This window comes from Jaculus jaculus, chromosome 8 (genome assembly GCF_020740685.1).
Source record: "Jaculus jaculus isolate mJacJac1 chromosome 8, mJacJac1.mat.Y.cur, whole genome shotgun sequence".
NCBI classification, from domain to species: Eukaryota; Metazoa; Chordata; class Mammalia; order Rodentia; family Dipodidae; genus Jaculus; species Jaculus jaculus.
The window spans coordinates 34,643,366-34,661,928 of NC_059109.1; the positions used below are offsets into that span (position 1 = coordinate 34,643,366).

Below are 18,563 nucleotides of genomic sequence, written 5' to 3' on the forward strand. Positions count from 1 at the left end.
TAGGCTGATGTAGTTAATGTCAAACAAAAGGAGATATGAACTCATAAGTATGAAGTGAGCCTATCTAATTGCATCCTGGAGGATAAGACAAATATTTTTTCAAAAGGAAATTTTAATAATCCAAAGAAATGTTAGTTTATTATGTTTATGATAAATCATTCATTGCATACATTACACAATATTACATAAGAGAAGGGAGAGGAGGGAAGGCGGGAGAAAGAAAACTTCATAGAATTACATTAATTGGATAAATAAAAACAGCATGGTAAAAATTGGAGGAGACAAATCTTTGTGACTAAGCATTCCAAAATCAAAATTTCTGTTTCTTGTTCTTCAAACAGGGTAACCGTTGTTTAATAACTTTTAAACTAAAATGTTTCACTTAGATATTTTACCTGAAAATATTTTCTTAGTAAAAGATTAGCAATGATAATACAACAGGTTTATAACAGGAAAGAATGAGCTATCATGATTGAAAAGCCACTGTTGAAAAAGTGGTAGGCTGTGGCAAAGTCAAAGTCATTCAGAATAAATTACTTATCCATGGCAAAGGTATTTACCTATTATACATTGGTGGAGTAAGGAAGGGAAATTTAAGGTTATAGCTGAAATAACTTGATTAACAGTTAGAAATCTAAAAGTCACTCACATGATCATCAAACCTGAATGCCAAACATAGAGAATTTGGTAGGGATGGGATATATTTGGTAAGATAGAAAAGTTGGATGCTTAAAAGATCACAAGAGTGTTGGAGAAATGGCTCAGCAGTTAAGGTGCTTACACACAGAGCCCAACAGCTAGAGTTTGATTCCCCAGGACCCACATAGACCCAGATGCACAAAGTGGCACATGATCTGAAGTCCATTTGCAGTGGCTGAAGGCTCTGGTATGCCCACTTGGCTGACTGTCTTCTATCTCCCTCAGCTTGCAAATAAATAATTTTTTTTTTAAAGCTGCCCTCATTTAAAAAGCAATCAGAAGAAAGAAGAAAAAAGGGAATGAAAGAACTACTGGAAAGAAAATCCCTGTATTTACTGTTATGTTCTGTGTAAGTGGTGTGGAAGACATTCTCTAAATAGTCATCTTAACACAAAAGCATTCTGTCTCCTCCATTGAAGTGAATTAGAAGAAAAATAAAATTTAATGGTGTACATGCTATGAAGAATTAAATCTTAAAGAAAATGGAAAATACTTAAGAAAGTCAGATGAAACACCAACATCCTCGCTTTAATTCTACTAACACCTTTTTTCATGTGGTTCTCTTGGCCTTTAAGAAATTAATGACATTTAATATTATGCAATGAATTGTTATCTTATAAAGACAGAGAAAGATCTTTTCCCTAACATTTTATATAACTGAACTTAGCTATTGCTTTGTACATCAAAGCAAAAATCTTCAGTGAAGAAATTACTTTTATCTAATTAGATATATTAAATGGTCAGAAAGTAATATACTTTGAACACTTAGAAGCAGTCAAAATAAATTAGAAGTCACATGAGCCTTTTGTAGCTTTATCTCACCCACAGCTGAATTTCCAGATGCTTTCAGGATACTCACTGGTCCAATCAATTCTATTATTTTTAGCTCTGCTGTTACTAATCAATTACAAGCATTCTTCAAAGCACTCCATCATCATTCTAAATCTATGCATTTGTTGTAGACTGTGAAGATATTCTGTAATAATGCAACAGGACCATAAATGCAGGCAGTAATGGATTGGAAGATAATTTCAAAAAAAAAAAAAAGGCTTCATTCAGGAGAGATTCTTTTAAGAAATCCATGTAATACAGAATGATGTTTCCTATCTAGGCCATTTTGATGTAAAAGTCATTAAATAATAACCCTCAATTACTTGGTTACACATTTGGGCTCAAACTTTGCTTTTAGTACTGAGATGCTGTTTCCAGAAAATTTTTCTGTCCATAGTCAGTTCATAAGGTTGCCCAGCTGAACCTCTTTTGAGCCACAATAAATATATCTCTGCTCAGCCTCATCATCTTTAGCATCTGACATTTTGCAACAGAATTTTGAAACCATATTCCGTGACAGTGAGTCTGCTGGGGAAAATCCATTGATTTAACCACCCATTCAACATCTCCTGTCACTGTACAAGGGAGATTAGTGAATGTGAGCTGGTTCAATTTGGCCCAATTGCCTGGCTAAGGAATTTTCTGGGACATGGCTGGGTGAGATCAGCATTTAGAGCCATTCATTTTGTCCTCTGGCAGCAGCGAAAGATAACAGCAAAGACTGCAACTGCATGTGAGTGTTCATCATCTGAGGTTCTAGGGGATTATCAAGGCTGAACTACAAAGTGTTAGCACTCAATTGGTTTTTAAAGAGACCGAATATCTACATTTGTGAGCTGTCTCTTCCTTGTGTAGTGTAGACAGAAAGCACGTGTAGTCAGCAATCAATGTGAAGAAGTCGGTTGATAGGATATGAACTTTCTTGTGCATGTAGTGGCCCCAAATATTCTACCATACTTTATTATCTTATCTCATGCAGGGTAATCAATAAGATCAGGCAATCTTTGAAATTCACTTTCGGTTGTAGGCTTGATTTCTTTCAATTCATTTTTTTTTCCTTTCCTTAAAATTTAAATGTTCTAATTAACATACAAAGCATCAGAAATAATTATGGCATTTTCATATGAATTTTGTTTTAGTTGGTATTCCTCATCTCACTCCTCCCCCTTGTCTCTTTATAACCTACCCTCACCCCATCTCCTTTCTGCTTGCACGTCACTGCATCCTTTTGCTCTCATCCTGCTTCCTCAGCATCACTCTTCACCCTCTGTCTCCTTCCTAGATTTTTAGGTTTGACCCACAATTAGTTTGCAGTCTGCTACTAGATTCCGCTCTTGAAAAAAGATACAAAATAGAATAACTTAGTTATAAGAAAGTACAGATACAATTATGTTTATGGACCTTTGATATTTATAAAATAGGTATTTTCATCAAACAACCTGCCAAACATGTTTGTTTTGTACCATAAGTGGAGGTTTAAATGTCTATAATCATGAGTTCAGTGAGAAAAAAAATCACTTGTTTTAAATGACAAGAATTTCCTGCCCTTGAAAATAGAAGTCATCATTCTAGAAGACAATAGGAGTGATAAATTACAGGCAGATTAACTTGGTGTACTACAAGGGAAATTGCTTGAAATAAAACACACCATTTTTAAATTACATGAAAACTAAAACAATTATCCTAGAGCATTAAATCACATTTGAAGAAGGCAAGTTATGTAGATAAATGCAAAATTTATCTTAACTGTGTTTGTTTTTTATATAAACATTAGGGTATTTTATATGTATGTGGGAGAAGTATGTGGTATGTGTATAGATGGGCATGCATATGCCACAGCATATTTGTGAATTCTGGGGATGACATTGCCTTCTACCTTACGTAAGACAGGGTGGCTTATGTCATTTTGTTTTGACACTGTTTTGTGTGCACCAGCTTAGCGGGCTTCTAGGCTTCTGCATTCTCCTGGCTCCATCTTTCTTCCTCTTGCTATATAGATTCTTGAGATTGCAGATACATATGCCACCTTGCATTGGGCTTTATATGTTAACTAGGGAGTTAAGCTTGGATTGTCAGGCATTCAGAGCAAGTGCCTTTATCTAATAAGGCATCACTCCAGTCCAAGATTATGTTATAATAAACTTTTCTAATGACCTCATACAGTCTAAACTTTCACACTAGTCCTCTAAAATTTAGTGCTATGAAAACAATTGATATTTTATGTGTATTTTCTGATAATGAAATACACTTCCCTAGCATAAATTTCCATATTTGTGATGTACAGTTAATAAAATAACTCAAATTTCTCTATTTAATTTGAGAGTTACATTTTATTCCACCAAATAAAACTTAATTTCCTGTAATTATCTTTTTAATTGTATTTGTGCTTTCTAAAAAGTTAAAATTTATAAAAAAAATAGCAGTCTCACAAAGTTTATCTAAATAGCTGGAATATATTTGTAGCTCTGTAGGGAGATATGCTGCCTAGTCTGCCCTTGAAGCCATGCATTTCAAGGATCCTCCCACCTCAGCATCCCCTGTAGCTGGGACTGCAGATGAACACTGCCCTTCCAACTCCAATTTATTTTATAAGTAAAATATAATGGCTGCTCATGAGAAAGTATTTATAATAAGTTTCTTAAACTGCATAAGGATTTCCTATCTATTTGGGGTAAATTAAAGCTTTAAAGTAATCAAAATTCAAGAATTCAAAGGATCTTTTTAATTTAAAAATAAATTTTATATTTATTAAGAACACACTTTATATGGATACATAATGTGTTGGTACTATCTTTTCCCTCCTCCCTGCCCCCACTTGACTGATGGCCCTCCTCAGTGGGGTTGCTGGTATTCCCTGTGGATTCTGGGGTATGAGTTGTGAGAGTTGCAGTCAGTCATTGGGTTGGGGGACAATGCCTCTGTGTATGCTGTCCCAATCTGTGGTTCTCACAATCTTTCTGCCCATTCTTCTGCAAAAGTCCCTGAGCCATGGTGGGAATGTTTTAAGTCCACTTCAGTGACAAGCTCTCAGGAACCTCTGGATTTCTACTTTGGTGTGTGTTGAGTATCCTCAGTATTAACCAATGGCTTTCTGATTGGCTAAGAGATCTGCCCAATGAAAAGAAGCCCATAGCTGGAACTTGGAACTATATCAGAACCCTACAGAGAGCAAGATTAGGGTCTCCACCAACAAGCTCCCACTAGTCTTTGGCCAAAAGAGGGGTTACATCCATCAAAATCTCCCTGAATTAGTCATGCTTATCCAATTTATCCTATGCTGACTTCACTCTCCATTGGAGAATCTGTTTTGCCTTTTCAGAAGGTATCAAGACTCCAGGAGACAAACACTTGTCACAATTCAGCCAAGGCCCAAGTGAATTACAGATGAACTGGTAAGATGAGCAAGAGTGCCTTTTTAAAGAACTTGATCTTCACAACTTACTTTACACATCAAGAATCTGGGCCTGATCAGATGCCTTGATGAGTAAAAAAATATTTGCCACATAATTATAAGAAGCTGTGTTTACATCCCAGTGCTGTGAAAAATATTGGGTGTGTCAGTCTATACTTATAATCCTATCCTGATGTTGCAGCGGTAGAGACAGAAGATTCCCTGTGGCATGCTGATTAGCTTGCCAAACCCAGCAGGTGGGACCTCTGAAACTAAAACATTGCATTATTATTAATATGAATCTGAAAACCATTTGTCGACTCTAATATAGCAAATCTACAATACCATGTTTTCTCAAGAGGACTGAAGGCTTCTCAAAAAATAAGGTGATACCTATGTTGCCCATCCAAACAGTGGATACATGATGTGTTCATAGAAATAACAATATGCAGCACGTATGTGACTATCCAGCCAGTGAACGCATGGTGAGTCCATAGAAATAATAAGGCAGCACCTACAGGACCTCCCAACCAGTGAATGTATGATGTGTTCATAGATATAACAAGGCAGCACCTCTGTGACCATCCATGATGTGTTCATAATGGTTAATAGCACAGTCTCTCAAATCATACCAACGTTAGGTTCAGAAGACATTTAGAAAAAAAAATTAATTAGTGAGATGCTTTATCATCGTCAATTAATCAAGAATCACTCTTTATCTACAAAATGATCTTTTCCATTACTAAGGTCATTTTTTATAAAGTGTACATTTTCTTGCACATATGCTATTCTTATCTGAAACAAGAACTTACCAAAATAGCAAATGCTTTCCTGTGTGTATACTCACCTGCTCAGAAAAGAGGTCGCTGTTTTCTTCAAGGTATTTACTGAAGGGATTAGGCTCATACACTTCCTCCTCCTTCTTCAGTGATGGCTTGGATTTTATAGGCACTGGACGAATTACGCCAGGCTTAGTCTTCATGAAGGACAAATTAAAAATAGAGAAATACACACTCTTAAAATATGTAACTATGAATATTGTTGTCACCCAAATGTTCTCACAATTTTGGGGTTGTAAAATGATTTTACAGATGTGTTAAAACAGCCCAAAAACCAAATAATTTCAACTAATATAACTGAAGTTAGAAATTAATTACTTAGCTAAAACTGTCAACTAGTTGTAAACAATTAGCTTCTTGATTTTTACAGTAACCAAATCATAAAGCTAAACCATCAGGACATTAAAAATACAAAAATTATTTCATTTTACTCACCAAACATGTTATTCAACCCCTGGCAGTTAACAAATATTACAATTAATAAATTTATTTTGAGAGCCTCCTCCAAGCAAGGGACCCTTCTAGGCATGATATATACATGAATTTAAAAATCTACTGAGCGGGCTGGAGAGATGGCTTAGCGGTTAAGCGCTTGCCTGTGAAGCCTAAGGACCCCGGTTCAAGGCTCGGTTCCCCAGGTCCCACGTTAGCCAGATGCACAAGGGGGCGCACGCGTCTGGAGTTCGTTTGCAGAGGCTGGAAGCCCTGGCGCGCCCATTCTCTCTCTCCCTCTACCTGTCTTTCTCTCTCAAATAAATAAAAATATTAAAAAAAATCTACTGAGCATCTAACAACTTTTTTGGAAACATACCTGTGCCTCCAAATCCACAGAGTGAACCCTCATAAACCATGTTCATATTAAAAATGTAAGATAACTAAGGTTGGATACAAATAGTTCTCCCCCTAAAAATATGACATAGGTATTTAAGTTGTCCTTTGTGGAACTATGAAACTCCTTAATTCAACTTAAAAAACAGTCTTACTGAGATGAAGCTGAGGGGAAAGTTAGTTCATGGAGAAGCAGTCCAAAGAGGACAGTCCGCAAAAGGCCCAGCTGGTTTTCCTGCTCGAGGGTTCCCAAAGGTTGCCCCTTCCTCATATATTAGATTCTATGTTTTTTTGTTTTTTTTTTTTTACATATCCAAAACTCTGTAGCTCGAAACTAAGGAGTTTTGGTTAATACATAAATCACACAAGATTCGTAAAAATGTATCCATTGTTAATGAGAGAGACGGAAGGGAGAGGGATTTTAGTTGGGGATAATTTCAAAATATTTCACAACGTGCAAAATTTTGTAACATTGTCAAATGTTTGATATTTCTTTTTTTTTTAATTTTTATTTGTTTTTTTATTTGAGAGCGACAGACACAGAGAGAAAGACAGATAGAGGGAGAGAGAGAGAATGGGCGCGCCAGGGCTTCCAGCCTCTGCAAACGAACTCCAGATGCGTGCGCCCCCTTGTGCATCTGGCTAACGTGGGACCTGGGGAACCGAGCCTCGAACCGGGGTCCTTAGGCTTCACAGGCAAGCGCTTAACCGCTAAGCCATCTCTCCAGCCCATGTTTGATATTTCTTTAGAACATCTGACAGGCTGGATAGATGGCTTAACAGTGAAAGCTCTTGCCTGCAAAGCCTAAAGAACCATGTTCCATCTCTCTCCAGACCCCACAGGTAAGTCAGATGCACAAACGTGACACAAGTGCAAGCTGGCAGAAGTGTCTGGAGTTGCATTTCAGTGTTTGAGGCCCTGGTACTCCGATTCTGTCTCTCTATATAAATAAATAAATGAATGAATAAATAAATAAAAATTAAAAATGTAAAACATCCCAAGCAAAACTTCAATACAAAAATAAGTAATACTTTCTGTCCTGACACTCTTTGTGTTTATGTATTTTATTGCAATCATTCTTCTCAACATGATTTTATTCCAGGAAACTGTAACTTAACACTCCTCAGTCAATTCTGGTATTCACAGTTTAAGCATTAAGGGGCTGCATCTCTCTTTCTTCTCTATAAAACATCTGATATATTTTGAGAATCACCTTTCTCCTATATTTTTGTTCAAGTGATATTTCCCTAGTTGTTCGTGTGTATGCCAATTGGGGAGAACATGGGTTCAAAAGAATGTCTTACTTCTCCAGACTGAAAAAACTATCTCCTTTCTTCTTAAAAAACTTTGATTTCTCTCAAGGAAAAAAAATGAGCAAGTGACATCCAGTTACTCAGGAAGCCTGACAGCTGAGAGTATGTATGATATAGGAGCATTCTTCCAGATGACAGAAGTACACCTAGGCAGTCATCTGTCGCACAGCCACCTGTAAAGAGGGAGGTGCCCGATGTTGGGTCATAATCCTAAAGTGCACAGGTATCCTGTCCTCTTTTCTGCTCCTTGTGCTGGTTAAATTCTCCTTTCTTCTGCTCCTGTCCTGCATACCACCTTGTTCTCTTCTACCCTTTTGTGGCATCAGTACAGAAAATAAATACCGCTTTCCAGGTTCTAAAACCAATATGAATTTTGAAAGGCTTAAGCTAAGTGTTAGCATGAAGAACAGAAATATGACTGACAGTACTTGGGGTGGTAAAAGAATCTCTGCTAGGAAAAGTTGACCTTGTGTTGGAAACAGACAGGTATTGTATATCACATGGGCATAGAACTTCCACTCAGATCAGCTGATCTGTGACCAGTCATCCTGCTGGATGAGAACAGCAAGGAGACTTCTGGGTGTGGAATATCATGCACCTTCGCTCTCATCTTTGTTTCCCTATTAGCTTATATGTACTAATTTTATGTGAGTGCTCTAGATTTAGAAGTTTTCTACCAAAGAATAAATTACAACACATAAAAAGAAGTGTTTATCCAAGTAAGAAGTCATCTACTTGCCTAGCACCCCATTATATAGTGTTTACCACCACCTAGCACTGGTTTATGTGTTTATCATGTTGCTCTTTCTACAAGAATACATGGTCTGTGAGGTCAGAGATCTTTGTTATGTTCATTGTATCTCAAACTCCTACAACTGTGACTGACTATGATTGTTGCTCAATAAATATTTTCAAAATAAATTAATTGGCATAACATAATCCTAGGATGCTGGTTATATCCTTCTCAGAACATTGTAAAAGGTACAGATTGACCTCTTGGAGTCTCCACTTACTTTTTTGAACCTATTTACTTTGATCACCATATAAACCAGGAAGAAACACACCTGTGCAATAGTGCTACACTGCCTAGGTGGGTAACCAATGACTCTATGATTGGCTAAGAGATCTGCTCAGTGGAAAGGATCCAGAGCTAGAACTGGGAACCAAATTAGAATCCTGTGGAGACCAAAACTCATGGACTCCAACAAGAAGCTGCCACAAGTCTTTAGGCAAAAGAGAGGCTACACCCATCAAAATCTCGTAATTAATAATGCTTATCCCATTGACCCTATGCTGGCCTCAGTCTCCTTTGGAGAATCTGGTTTTCCTTTCTAGAAGGCAGCTAGAACCAAGGAGATAAACTACCCCTGGAACTTCATCCAGGGCCCAGGTAAAACCAAATAAATTGGCAAGATGAACAAGAGTGCTGCTTCAACAGCAAGCCTGACAACCAGCCCCAGTGTCATGGAGACAGGCACTGAGGATTCTCAAAATGCATTGCTGAGAGCACAACAGTAAAGAAGAATTACAACACACACACACACCATGGCTCAGGAAATTTTGCAGAAGAGGAGACAGAAAGATTGTAAGAGCCACAAAGTAGAAGGGAATATCCAGAGGCACTCTACCCCCACTTAGAATGACTGACTAATGCTCTCAAATCTCATAACCCACAACCCTAGGGGCAATAGCAGTAATCCCACTGAGGAGGGTCTTTAGAGGAATGGAGGCAGAGAGAAGGGAAATGATGGTATCAATACATGATGTGTTGATACAAGTTTCTACTTAGTTTAAAAAAATATTTTATATTCATTGATTGAGAGAGAGAAAGGTTGCACCAGGACTTCTGCCACTTCAAATGAACTTCATATTCATGTGTCACCATGTGTACCTGACTTATGTGAGTCCTGGAAAATTGAATTTGGGTCCTTAGGCTTCACAGGCAAGCACCTTAACCACTAAGCAATCTCTTCAGCCCCAAATCTTGAGTTCCTGAGCAGAGATCTACATAACCCTTTACAAAGAAAAGAAAAGAAGGAATGGAGGTTGGTATGCTCCATTCATACCTAAGACGTAAGAATGTAAGAATATAATGGATTTAGGAAGTCCAGACCAGATACCACTTCTTTAAGGACTTGATAGAACTGTGCTATTGTCTTCCCTTTGCACATAATAAAATCAACAAAACTCAGTTGCAAAAAGAACAATCATGTCACCATTTTTGGAGACAATAAGATGAGTAGAAAACTGGGTAGAACAATTATGAATCTTTGTTAGCTTTAGGAAGCAAAAATCTAACAGTAAGTTTAGAGTTCCTGGGGCTTGATAAGCAGGATATTATTTGTTGGAACACTTTTATTTGTGTTTATAATCCATGACATATATATTAATTCTTGAGCTTTGCTACTGGGGGCACTTCAAAAATATTTTCATTTTAGGAACTTATAATCCCATGACAACACGACTGTGTGGTCTGTGCTAGAGACCATATTGAAGATTAATTACAGTAATGACCTAGCAAATCCACTACTAATATTTTAAAATAATGGCTTCTTGAACAGCAACAACTTTCAAATTGGTAACTTCAACAAATGAACTGGTGTTTTAAATTGCATATGACTATAGTTGTAAGCTATAAGCTGATGCTAAGGGGAACAAATTTAATAAAAGAAAGGATTCCACTTTCTAAGAATTTGTCATCTCTTTCTTAGGAAAGATAATATGTGCAACACAGCAGCAAAAGAATAGAAATGCATATAGCAAATCCTGTGAACCAAGCTAGAAATTCTACTAATTTGAAAAGATTCTGTGAGAGCGGCATGATTGTTATTTTGTCTATTCTTCCTTCAGTAGCATTCATTCCTTTAGAAATTCTGCAACCAAAAGCTTCTACAAACCTAAAGAACCTTACTAAGTAAGACTAGACAAAAGAAATGTCAGCTAAATGATTAAACCAGTTCAGTCATTTAACCAGTGTTTTATGAATTGAGTCTTTTCTCAGTTAGCAATATTATACACTTAAAACAAATATTTAAGCTTATTTACCCTCAAATAAATATCTCAAGACTCAAAATTTTTATGGTATAGGCTAATTCTCCCATGACTGAAAAGTAACATATTTTTATGCCATCTATTACCATGGGACAACTGGTATAACATTGTTAACACCTGGCTTTTGGTTCATTTATAAAAATAGGAAAAACACTAATTCACAAGGTTAGGATGAGAGTCTAATGAAATACATGGGAGAACTTTGTAAAGAAAAAAAGGTAATTTGAAAATTTGAAAGGAAAAAAATGCATTTATACAAATAACGTTGACTATAAATTATCTAGTCTACTCAAGGAAGAAGCTGCTTAATATGTTATAATTACTATAGTCATTTAATAAAAATGAGCATATGTTGCAGTCAGGTTCACACTGCTGGTAGAAATCACCCAACCAAGAGCAGTTTGTGGGAAAAAGAGGTTTATTTTGGCTTACAGGGGGAAACTCCACAATAGCAAGAAAAAATGATGGCATGAGCAGAGGGTGGACATCACGCCCTGGCCCACATAAGGTGGACAACAGGAACAGGAGAGTGTGCCAAACACTGGCATAAGGAAACTGGCTATAACACCCATAAGCCCATCCCCAACAATACATTCCCTTCAGAAGACTTTAATTCCCAAATCTCCATCAGCTGGGAACCTAGCATTCAGAACACCTAATTTATGAGGGACACCTGAATCAAACCACCATAGCATATGACTTCAATAATTATAAGTCAGATCCTTAGCTCAAGAACTGTTTTATGACATGTATACAGTACAGAAAGGCTGGACTGAAGCATTTCAATAGTTAAAGACAATAGTGTGACACAAATCTGAGGATGTGTACGTAGTAAGTGTTGCAGCTCTTACGTGTGATATGTCAAGGAAAACAGGTCAAGGAGAAACTGCCTTTGAGTTTGAAGAATTCATCAGTTCTACACAAAAGCATTTCTAAACAACAGGGACCTTCAGGGTTCTCAGAAAGATGAGTCATGCGTCACTAAAGCGGGACTCATCAGCAGGCTTCCAGAGCTAGAAACAGAGAGCTATCTGCAGGTATGAGCTCTTGTTTTTATAATGTTCCAGGAAGTTGCCTTTGCATTTCCTCTACCTAGTTGTGTCATTAATTTTCTGCATCTATTGTGGTCTACATAATACTACAATGGACTGAATATTCTCTACTGGACATTGTGTATTAGCATAAGATTTCAATAGTAAATAAGTCAAATGTCATCTAACACAATCTCACTACATCTTGACTATCTTGTCAAAGCTAATCTGTTTTCTTAGGCAGAAAAAAAAGACCACTCATTAGCCCTTGCTAATACTGTGATGATCCAGTTTGGAAATCAGGAAGGCCTTCTGAAAGTTTAATTTAGAGCCTTGATCTTCTGTTTTCCCCTTGCTCTTTTTGATAATGTCAGGAGAAGCATCATTTGTGGTGTTGAAGCTCATCATTCTCGCTAACCCTACTCAGTCATCTCCTTTTCATCATTTTTGCAGACAATGCCCCTCCACAAAAAAAGTGAGGCAGGGCCAGACATGAGATACCCAGGAAAAATAATACTGCCCTTGAGGCCTATTTCCTGACTTCCTCAGAAGGCTTTCCTTAGGTTTCCTGAATTATTTAAAAATCAATATCAATTACTACTTTGTTAAAGCCACACAGAACAAGGATGAGTGAGCCTATTGTATGATCCCAGATACATCTATCTGAACTGTCAGCTACCTTTTTTTTTTCTTGTAAAAAATGACTGCTAATATTATCTCTTCATACTTCAGAGATTTGACTTGACTTCTAGAGAACGATATTGACATCTTCACTTATGCTGACATGTAAGTCTCAGAGTAATCCCTTAAATTGACAGAGTAGTTATTATAGCCTCCGCTCAGAGGTGATTGGTTCCTTTCCAGTTATCTACTATATTGCTGCTTAGTAGAGGAGAAGCTAAGATTGGTAGGCAAGTTGCATGACAGGCCCCAGTAAAATCTCTAAAGCTTAATACTAAGTCATTTGGCTTCCGCAATAAAAAATAGAGACCCACACATGTCTGTGGCTGGTTCATTAGCTTGCTCTACACAGTGCTGGGGATTCAATCTGGGCCTTGCGTACACTGGGCAAATACTCCACCAGTGAGCTACAACTCAACACCAAATTAAAACATTTTTAGAGTTGAAGTCATGATTCTCTTGAACTAGAACACTTGTAAGACAACAACAACAAAAAAGTAGATAAGCCAAGCTGAAAGTAAATATATATATATATATATATGAAAAAATGAATGGTACATCCTATCTTTAGAAAGTCATGTTTCCCCAACCTGAGATCTGCATCGAGCTAGTGCTGCTATAGTAACTTTAAATATACTTTCATGTCAGTGAACTTACAGTGTTCGCCCTATGATAGGAGTAACTTCTTATTTTATTCAAAATTCCTAGCTCTATTTTATAATTTAACTTTAATACATCACGTATTACTAATAATTATTTTAGGTGTTAGACATACATATACACACATATAGACAAAAATATGTATATAGAATTTCCAGCAACACTTAAAAATAGGGTATACTTCATGAATTAGAAATTATAATGATTTAATTGAATAATTATATCAACTCACAATGTTTGTTTTATGATACACTTACATGATTAGCTTAACAAATTTAGCTATATGTCAATGGACATTTGAGATTAAAACAACTTAAAGCTTGGTCAAGATATGCTTTGAACTCTAGATAACAGGGCTAAAAGAAATTCAAAGAAATCATCATTAAAATCAAAACAATGGGGGCTGGAGAGATGGGTCAGCAGTTAAGGCGCTTGCCTGCAATGCCTACGGACCCAAGTTTGCCCATGTAAACTCAGATGCACAAGGTGGCACATGCATTTGGAGTTTGTTTGTAATGGCTAGGGGCCTTGGTATGTTCATTCTCTCTCTCTCTCTCTCTCTCTGCCTCTTTTCTGTCAAATAAGTAAATAAAATATTTAAATTTTTTAAGGTGAAAACAATGCTCTTATTTTTCTCTCTACAGAACACAAACACAAAATTATTTTAGACACAATACTTGATTTTGTTGCATTCTCAATTTGTTTTTCTATGCCTCATTTTATGAAACATTATAAATATACATTATAAATTACATAAACATTATATAGGTTATAAATCATAGAAACATATATATATATATATATATATATATATATATATATACACATATAATTTTTCTGTGAAATTATTTTTTGAAGCATTAAACCAAGAATCAGCAGTATATAGTAACACACACACATAGACACACACTTCACCAATCAACTAAAAGAATCTGTATTTTGTATATTATGTTGAATTAACACATGAAGACATTTAACCAGTTTTGATTTCCATGTTACTGGCAAGAAATAAAAATATCGTTATTTTAAAAATTAAAAGTGCTGTAGAAGGTCCATATCTAAGGTGGCAACTGTTCAACTTTATTAATGCTATTGCAATGGCTGTTTCCATGGCAACTGCTTCATTTTCTGTGTTAGTAACCATAGATTCAGTCCTAGAGAAGCTTGGAAAGTACATAAATGAAGACTCTTATTTCCCAATTAGGAAATTCATGGCAGATGTTTGGCCTATTGTGACTTAGGCACATTTATCTTAATGGGTCAGAGTAGAACGCATACACCAAGTCTTCTAGCACTCATACTAGTATTTTTTCAAATACACCACACTGCTTTTCACTGTGCTAGACCAACTGACACTAAAATTGCACATACATATTCAAGGACATCTTATGTATCCACTATGTGAATAAATATCAATATGTTCATATGCTTTGATTGAATTAAACAGAACAATTTTACACATTGACCTATATTTTAATGAGTTGTTAGGTTTGCACATAAAAATACTGTTGCCTTTATTAATAGACACTAAAACAATAAAAGGGGCAAAAAAGTCAGTATTAAGCCAGGAATTTTGGTCTTTTTTTATGACCTAAACTACTTTATTAAAAAGTTTATTAATTTTACTAAAGGTGCCTTTGTTCAGGAATTTATAATACATTTAAGTATAATAATAGAACAGACAAGAAAATATGAGCATATATGTAAAGTACTCATTTTGAAGACTTGTCTCCAAAAGTAATGTAAAAATATAGCACCACTTTACTGATCATATATGCCTAGCATTAAATAAATTCTTGAAATTCGTGTATCCATTTCATTCATTTTTAAATGGCTACATGCAAACCTAAAATTATACATGACCCTATATTTGTAATTCACATTATATTTTTATTGTTCAGTAGGGATCAGGACCATCCACTTGCTCACCCTTCTCTGTGAATACTTGGATTTTCATATCTTTCCATCCAAAATCTATCATCCATAATGTATTGAGACTTTCTCCTTTATCTCTTTTTGGATCCTACTCATCAAAAAGTTATGTCAGGCATTGGGGTTAAGCTTGGGGGTTAAGACTACATCCTGTGCAAGCATGAGGACTTGAAAAGACCCAAGAAACTGTCCTGCCCAAGTTTGCTTCACACCACCCACATACAAAACAGCTGGACATGGCCATACATGCCCACACTCTCTGTCTTTGAGGAACAGAGACCAGACAATCACCAGGGCTGACAGATGGAGAGAGGGGAAAAAGGAAAAACAAAAACAAAAAAAAAAACACAATGAGTAAACCCCTGTCAGTAAGAGACAAGGGTTCTAAAATTGGGTGGAAAAGTAATGGAAAACCCAGTGTTCCCCTCTGGCCACTGCACCTCACCAAAGGCAAGAGCAGAGGCTGACACATGGGTGCATACGTGTGCATACACCATGCACACACATACCACCACCAGCACCATCACCACTCCCATCACCCTACACACACACCATGTTGTATACATGTGTATAGAAAATACATATATTTTGTGTATACATAATTTTGTTTGTATAAAACACATGTATTTATGTATACATTGTATATATAAAAATAAACATTTTAAAATAATTTCTCCTGTGTACATCCCAGTGACATTTTCCTTCTGACCCAAGTCAATCTCCATTAAGACTGCTGTTTCTAATGACAGTGGCCTTACACATTTTTCATGTGAAAGGCAATCAGTCACCATGGAGCTTTAAATGTACACAAATAAGTCAACAAACAAATAAATTTACTAATTTATGCTTTGTTCATTGCCTCTCAGATAATGTGATCTTGTGAAATGAGAATTTTCAAAAGTCTATGACTTAGTGACAAGATACATACCAGTTGATTCTCAGACAATGTAGAAGGTGAAGACAGATTTGCCTGCAAATGTAAATATAATAAATTTTTAGTGATATTATTTTAGTGAAATAATTTAGTAAAATAATATACCTAGATTTTAAAATATTTTGAAGTCATTTAATTATGGGAGTAACACATGTTCATTGTAGTACAATCCTATTAAAGGAAAAAGAAAATAATTACAGTTTGAGACATAACTTTATTTTTCCCAAACCATTTCCTCCCCATCACACACTTCCTTCTTACTAAAGTATGATGCTTTTTTCCAAGCATTATTTGTCTTTGAATATTTTTTGCTGTATTTTTTTAAATTTTACTTTCAGTCTTGAGCTAGAGTTGAAATGGACTTGCAATTCCAGGGTAATAGAATATGTCTATCCCAGTGACTCAACCACTCATTAAGGCAGTCCATCTAAACCATAACTCAGTCAGCCATCTTTCTTCATACTTTGTTGTTATTTAATACCTTTCTTTCAAACATTGTATAATTTTACTATAGCATATCTGGAGTATTTCTCATAGGGTAGTGATGACATGAGTGGGCACAGGGAAGGAAAGGGAAAGGGGATGAAAGGGTTTAAGCTTCATTTCTGCAGAAGTTAGTGATTGTGCCACATGGGAACCATAATCACCACAAATAATACATACTCCAAAATGACTGGAGCAGAAGTTAACAATCTATCACAAAATAATAATTTGGTAAGGTTATAGATATCATCATTATCTAGACTGAATTTTATAATGTATACACAAGTCAAATATTACATTGTACCACACAAATATAAATTAATTGGTCTATTAAAAAATAAATATAATTTCATGTTTTTTTAAAAAAAAAAAAACTAGTGGAGCATGCAAAATTCAAAAGTTGTACCTGCAAAGAATTTTAATTAGATATGTTTAGCTGGTTTTGGTTTGGGGTAGGTTTGTTTGCATACACACACACACACACACACACACACACACACAGACACACACACACACACACCCAGAGGCTCTGAAGCTGGTCTTATCTTCCCAAGTGCTGAGATTATTATAGATGTGTGCCACCATGACTGACTTAAAGTTAAGCTGAAGAGCAAAGAAAAAATGTGGATGTGAAACTAAATAAATTACTGTATGATTGCCAGTTATGGCAAGCAGCTTTAGGGAAATCATTTTTACCTTTGGCACATGTACTGCCAGAAGCATACAAGGGACAGTGGTTAAGGAGTTTGCTTGCAGAACCTAATGGCCCAGATTTGATCCTCCAGCAACCACATAAAACCAGACGTACAAAGTGGCACAGGCATCTGGAGTTCATTTGCAGAGGCTAGGGGCTCTGGCCTGTCCATTCATTCTTTTTCTATGACATGCTATATCTTTTCTCTCTTTCCCTTTCTCTGCCTCTCTTCTTGCAAGTAAATAATTTTTTTTCAAAAAAGTAATTCACAAAATGTAAAACACCCAAGGATTAAGTTGATATAAACAGAATGTGATTTGAATTAAGATTTAATAAATAAATTAGTATATTCTGCTTTCCAAGGTTGTTGTTTATTAAGAATTCATAATGCATATGGTCTTTTTTATTTTTACTTTTTAGTTTTTTGAGGTAGGGTTTCACTCTGGTCCAGGCTGACCTGGAATTGACTATGTAGTCTGAGGGTGGCCTCGAACTCATGGCAATACTCCTACCTCTGCCTCCAGAGTGCTGGAATTAAAGGCGTGCACCACCATGCCTGGCCCATATGATCATTTTTGAATTCCATAAATTAAATGGACTTATGCGAATAGCAGTTAATAAAAATAATAAAGGCAAATATAATGCAAAGAAAAATTCCTTTCCAATACTGATAGACTGAAAGTAAAAGAATTAGTATTTGCAATAGAACACTCGTTGTTGGGCTGGAGACGTTGCTTAAGGTTTAAAGGCACTTCAAGCCTGACATCCTGGGATTGACTCACCAGTACTCATGTAAAGTCGGAGACTTCGATGCACCTATCTCTCTTTCTCATAAATAAAAAAATATGTAGAAATACATTAAATATTTTTAAAGAGATTTATTGTTTTACATAGGGAAAGCAAGAAGCTAAAAAGGAAGGCTGAGGATGTAGCTCAGTGATAGAGCCCTTGTCTACTATGTGATATGCTCTGGGTTTAATCCCCAGCACCCCAAAAGGAAATGAAGAGGAGAAAGAAGAGGAACAAAAGTATTAAAAGAAGTAACCTCTCATATATCGATAATTAAGAATTCATTTACCTATCAGCAAATGATGTAAAGGTTTGGATATAGTAAAGCTTTATCATGTTATCGTTAAGGTGATAATTACGCATTACAAATTTGAACTGAACTTTGTTAGACATTGTAGGGGTTTTG

At 36.0% G+C, this 18,563-nt stretch overlaps 1 protein-coding gene across 8 annotated transcripts in view; it reads right to left on the minus strand.

The window, feature by feature from the left end:
- The window catches only part of LOC101613198 (muscular LMNA interacting protein), a 137,653-nt gene that overhangs the window by 65,096 nt on the left and 53,994 nt on the right, over positions 1-18,563 (minus strand). For all 8 annotated transcript variants that reach the window (XM_045157798.1, XM_045157799.1, XM_045157797.1 and 5 more), the window contains 2 exons: positions 16,186-16,227; positions 5,769-5,897 (listed from right to left, as the gene is read on the minus strand). In XM_045157798.1, coding sequence (XP_045013733.1) covers positions 5,769-5,897; positions 16,186-16,227 — 171 coding nt within the window. The remainder of the gene's footprint in view (positions 1-5,768; positions 5,898-16,185; positions 16,228-18,563) is intronic.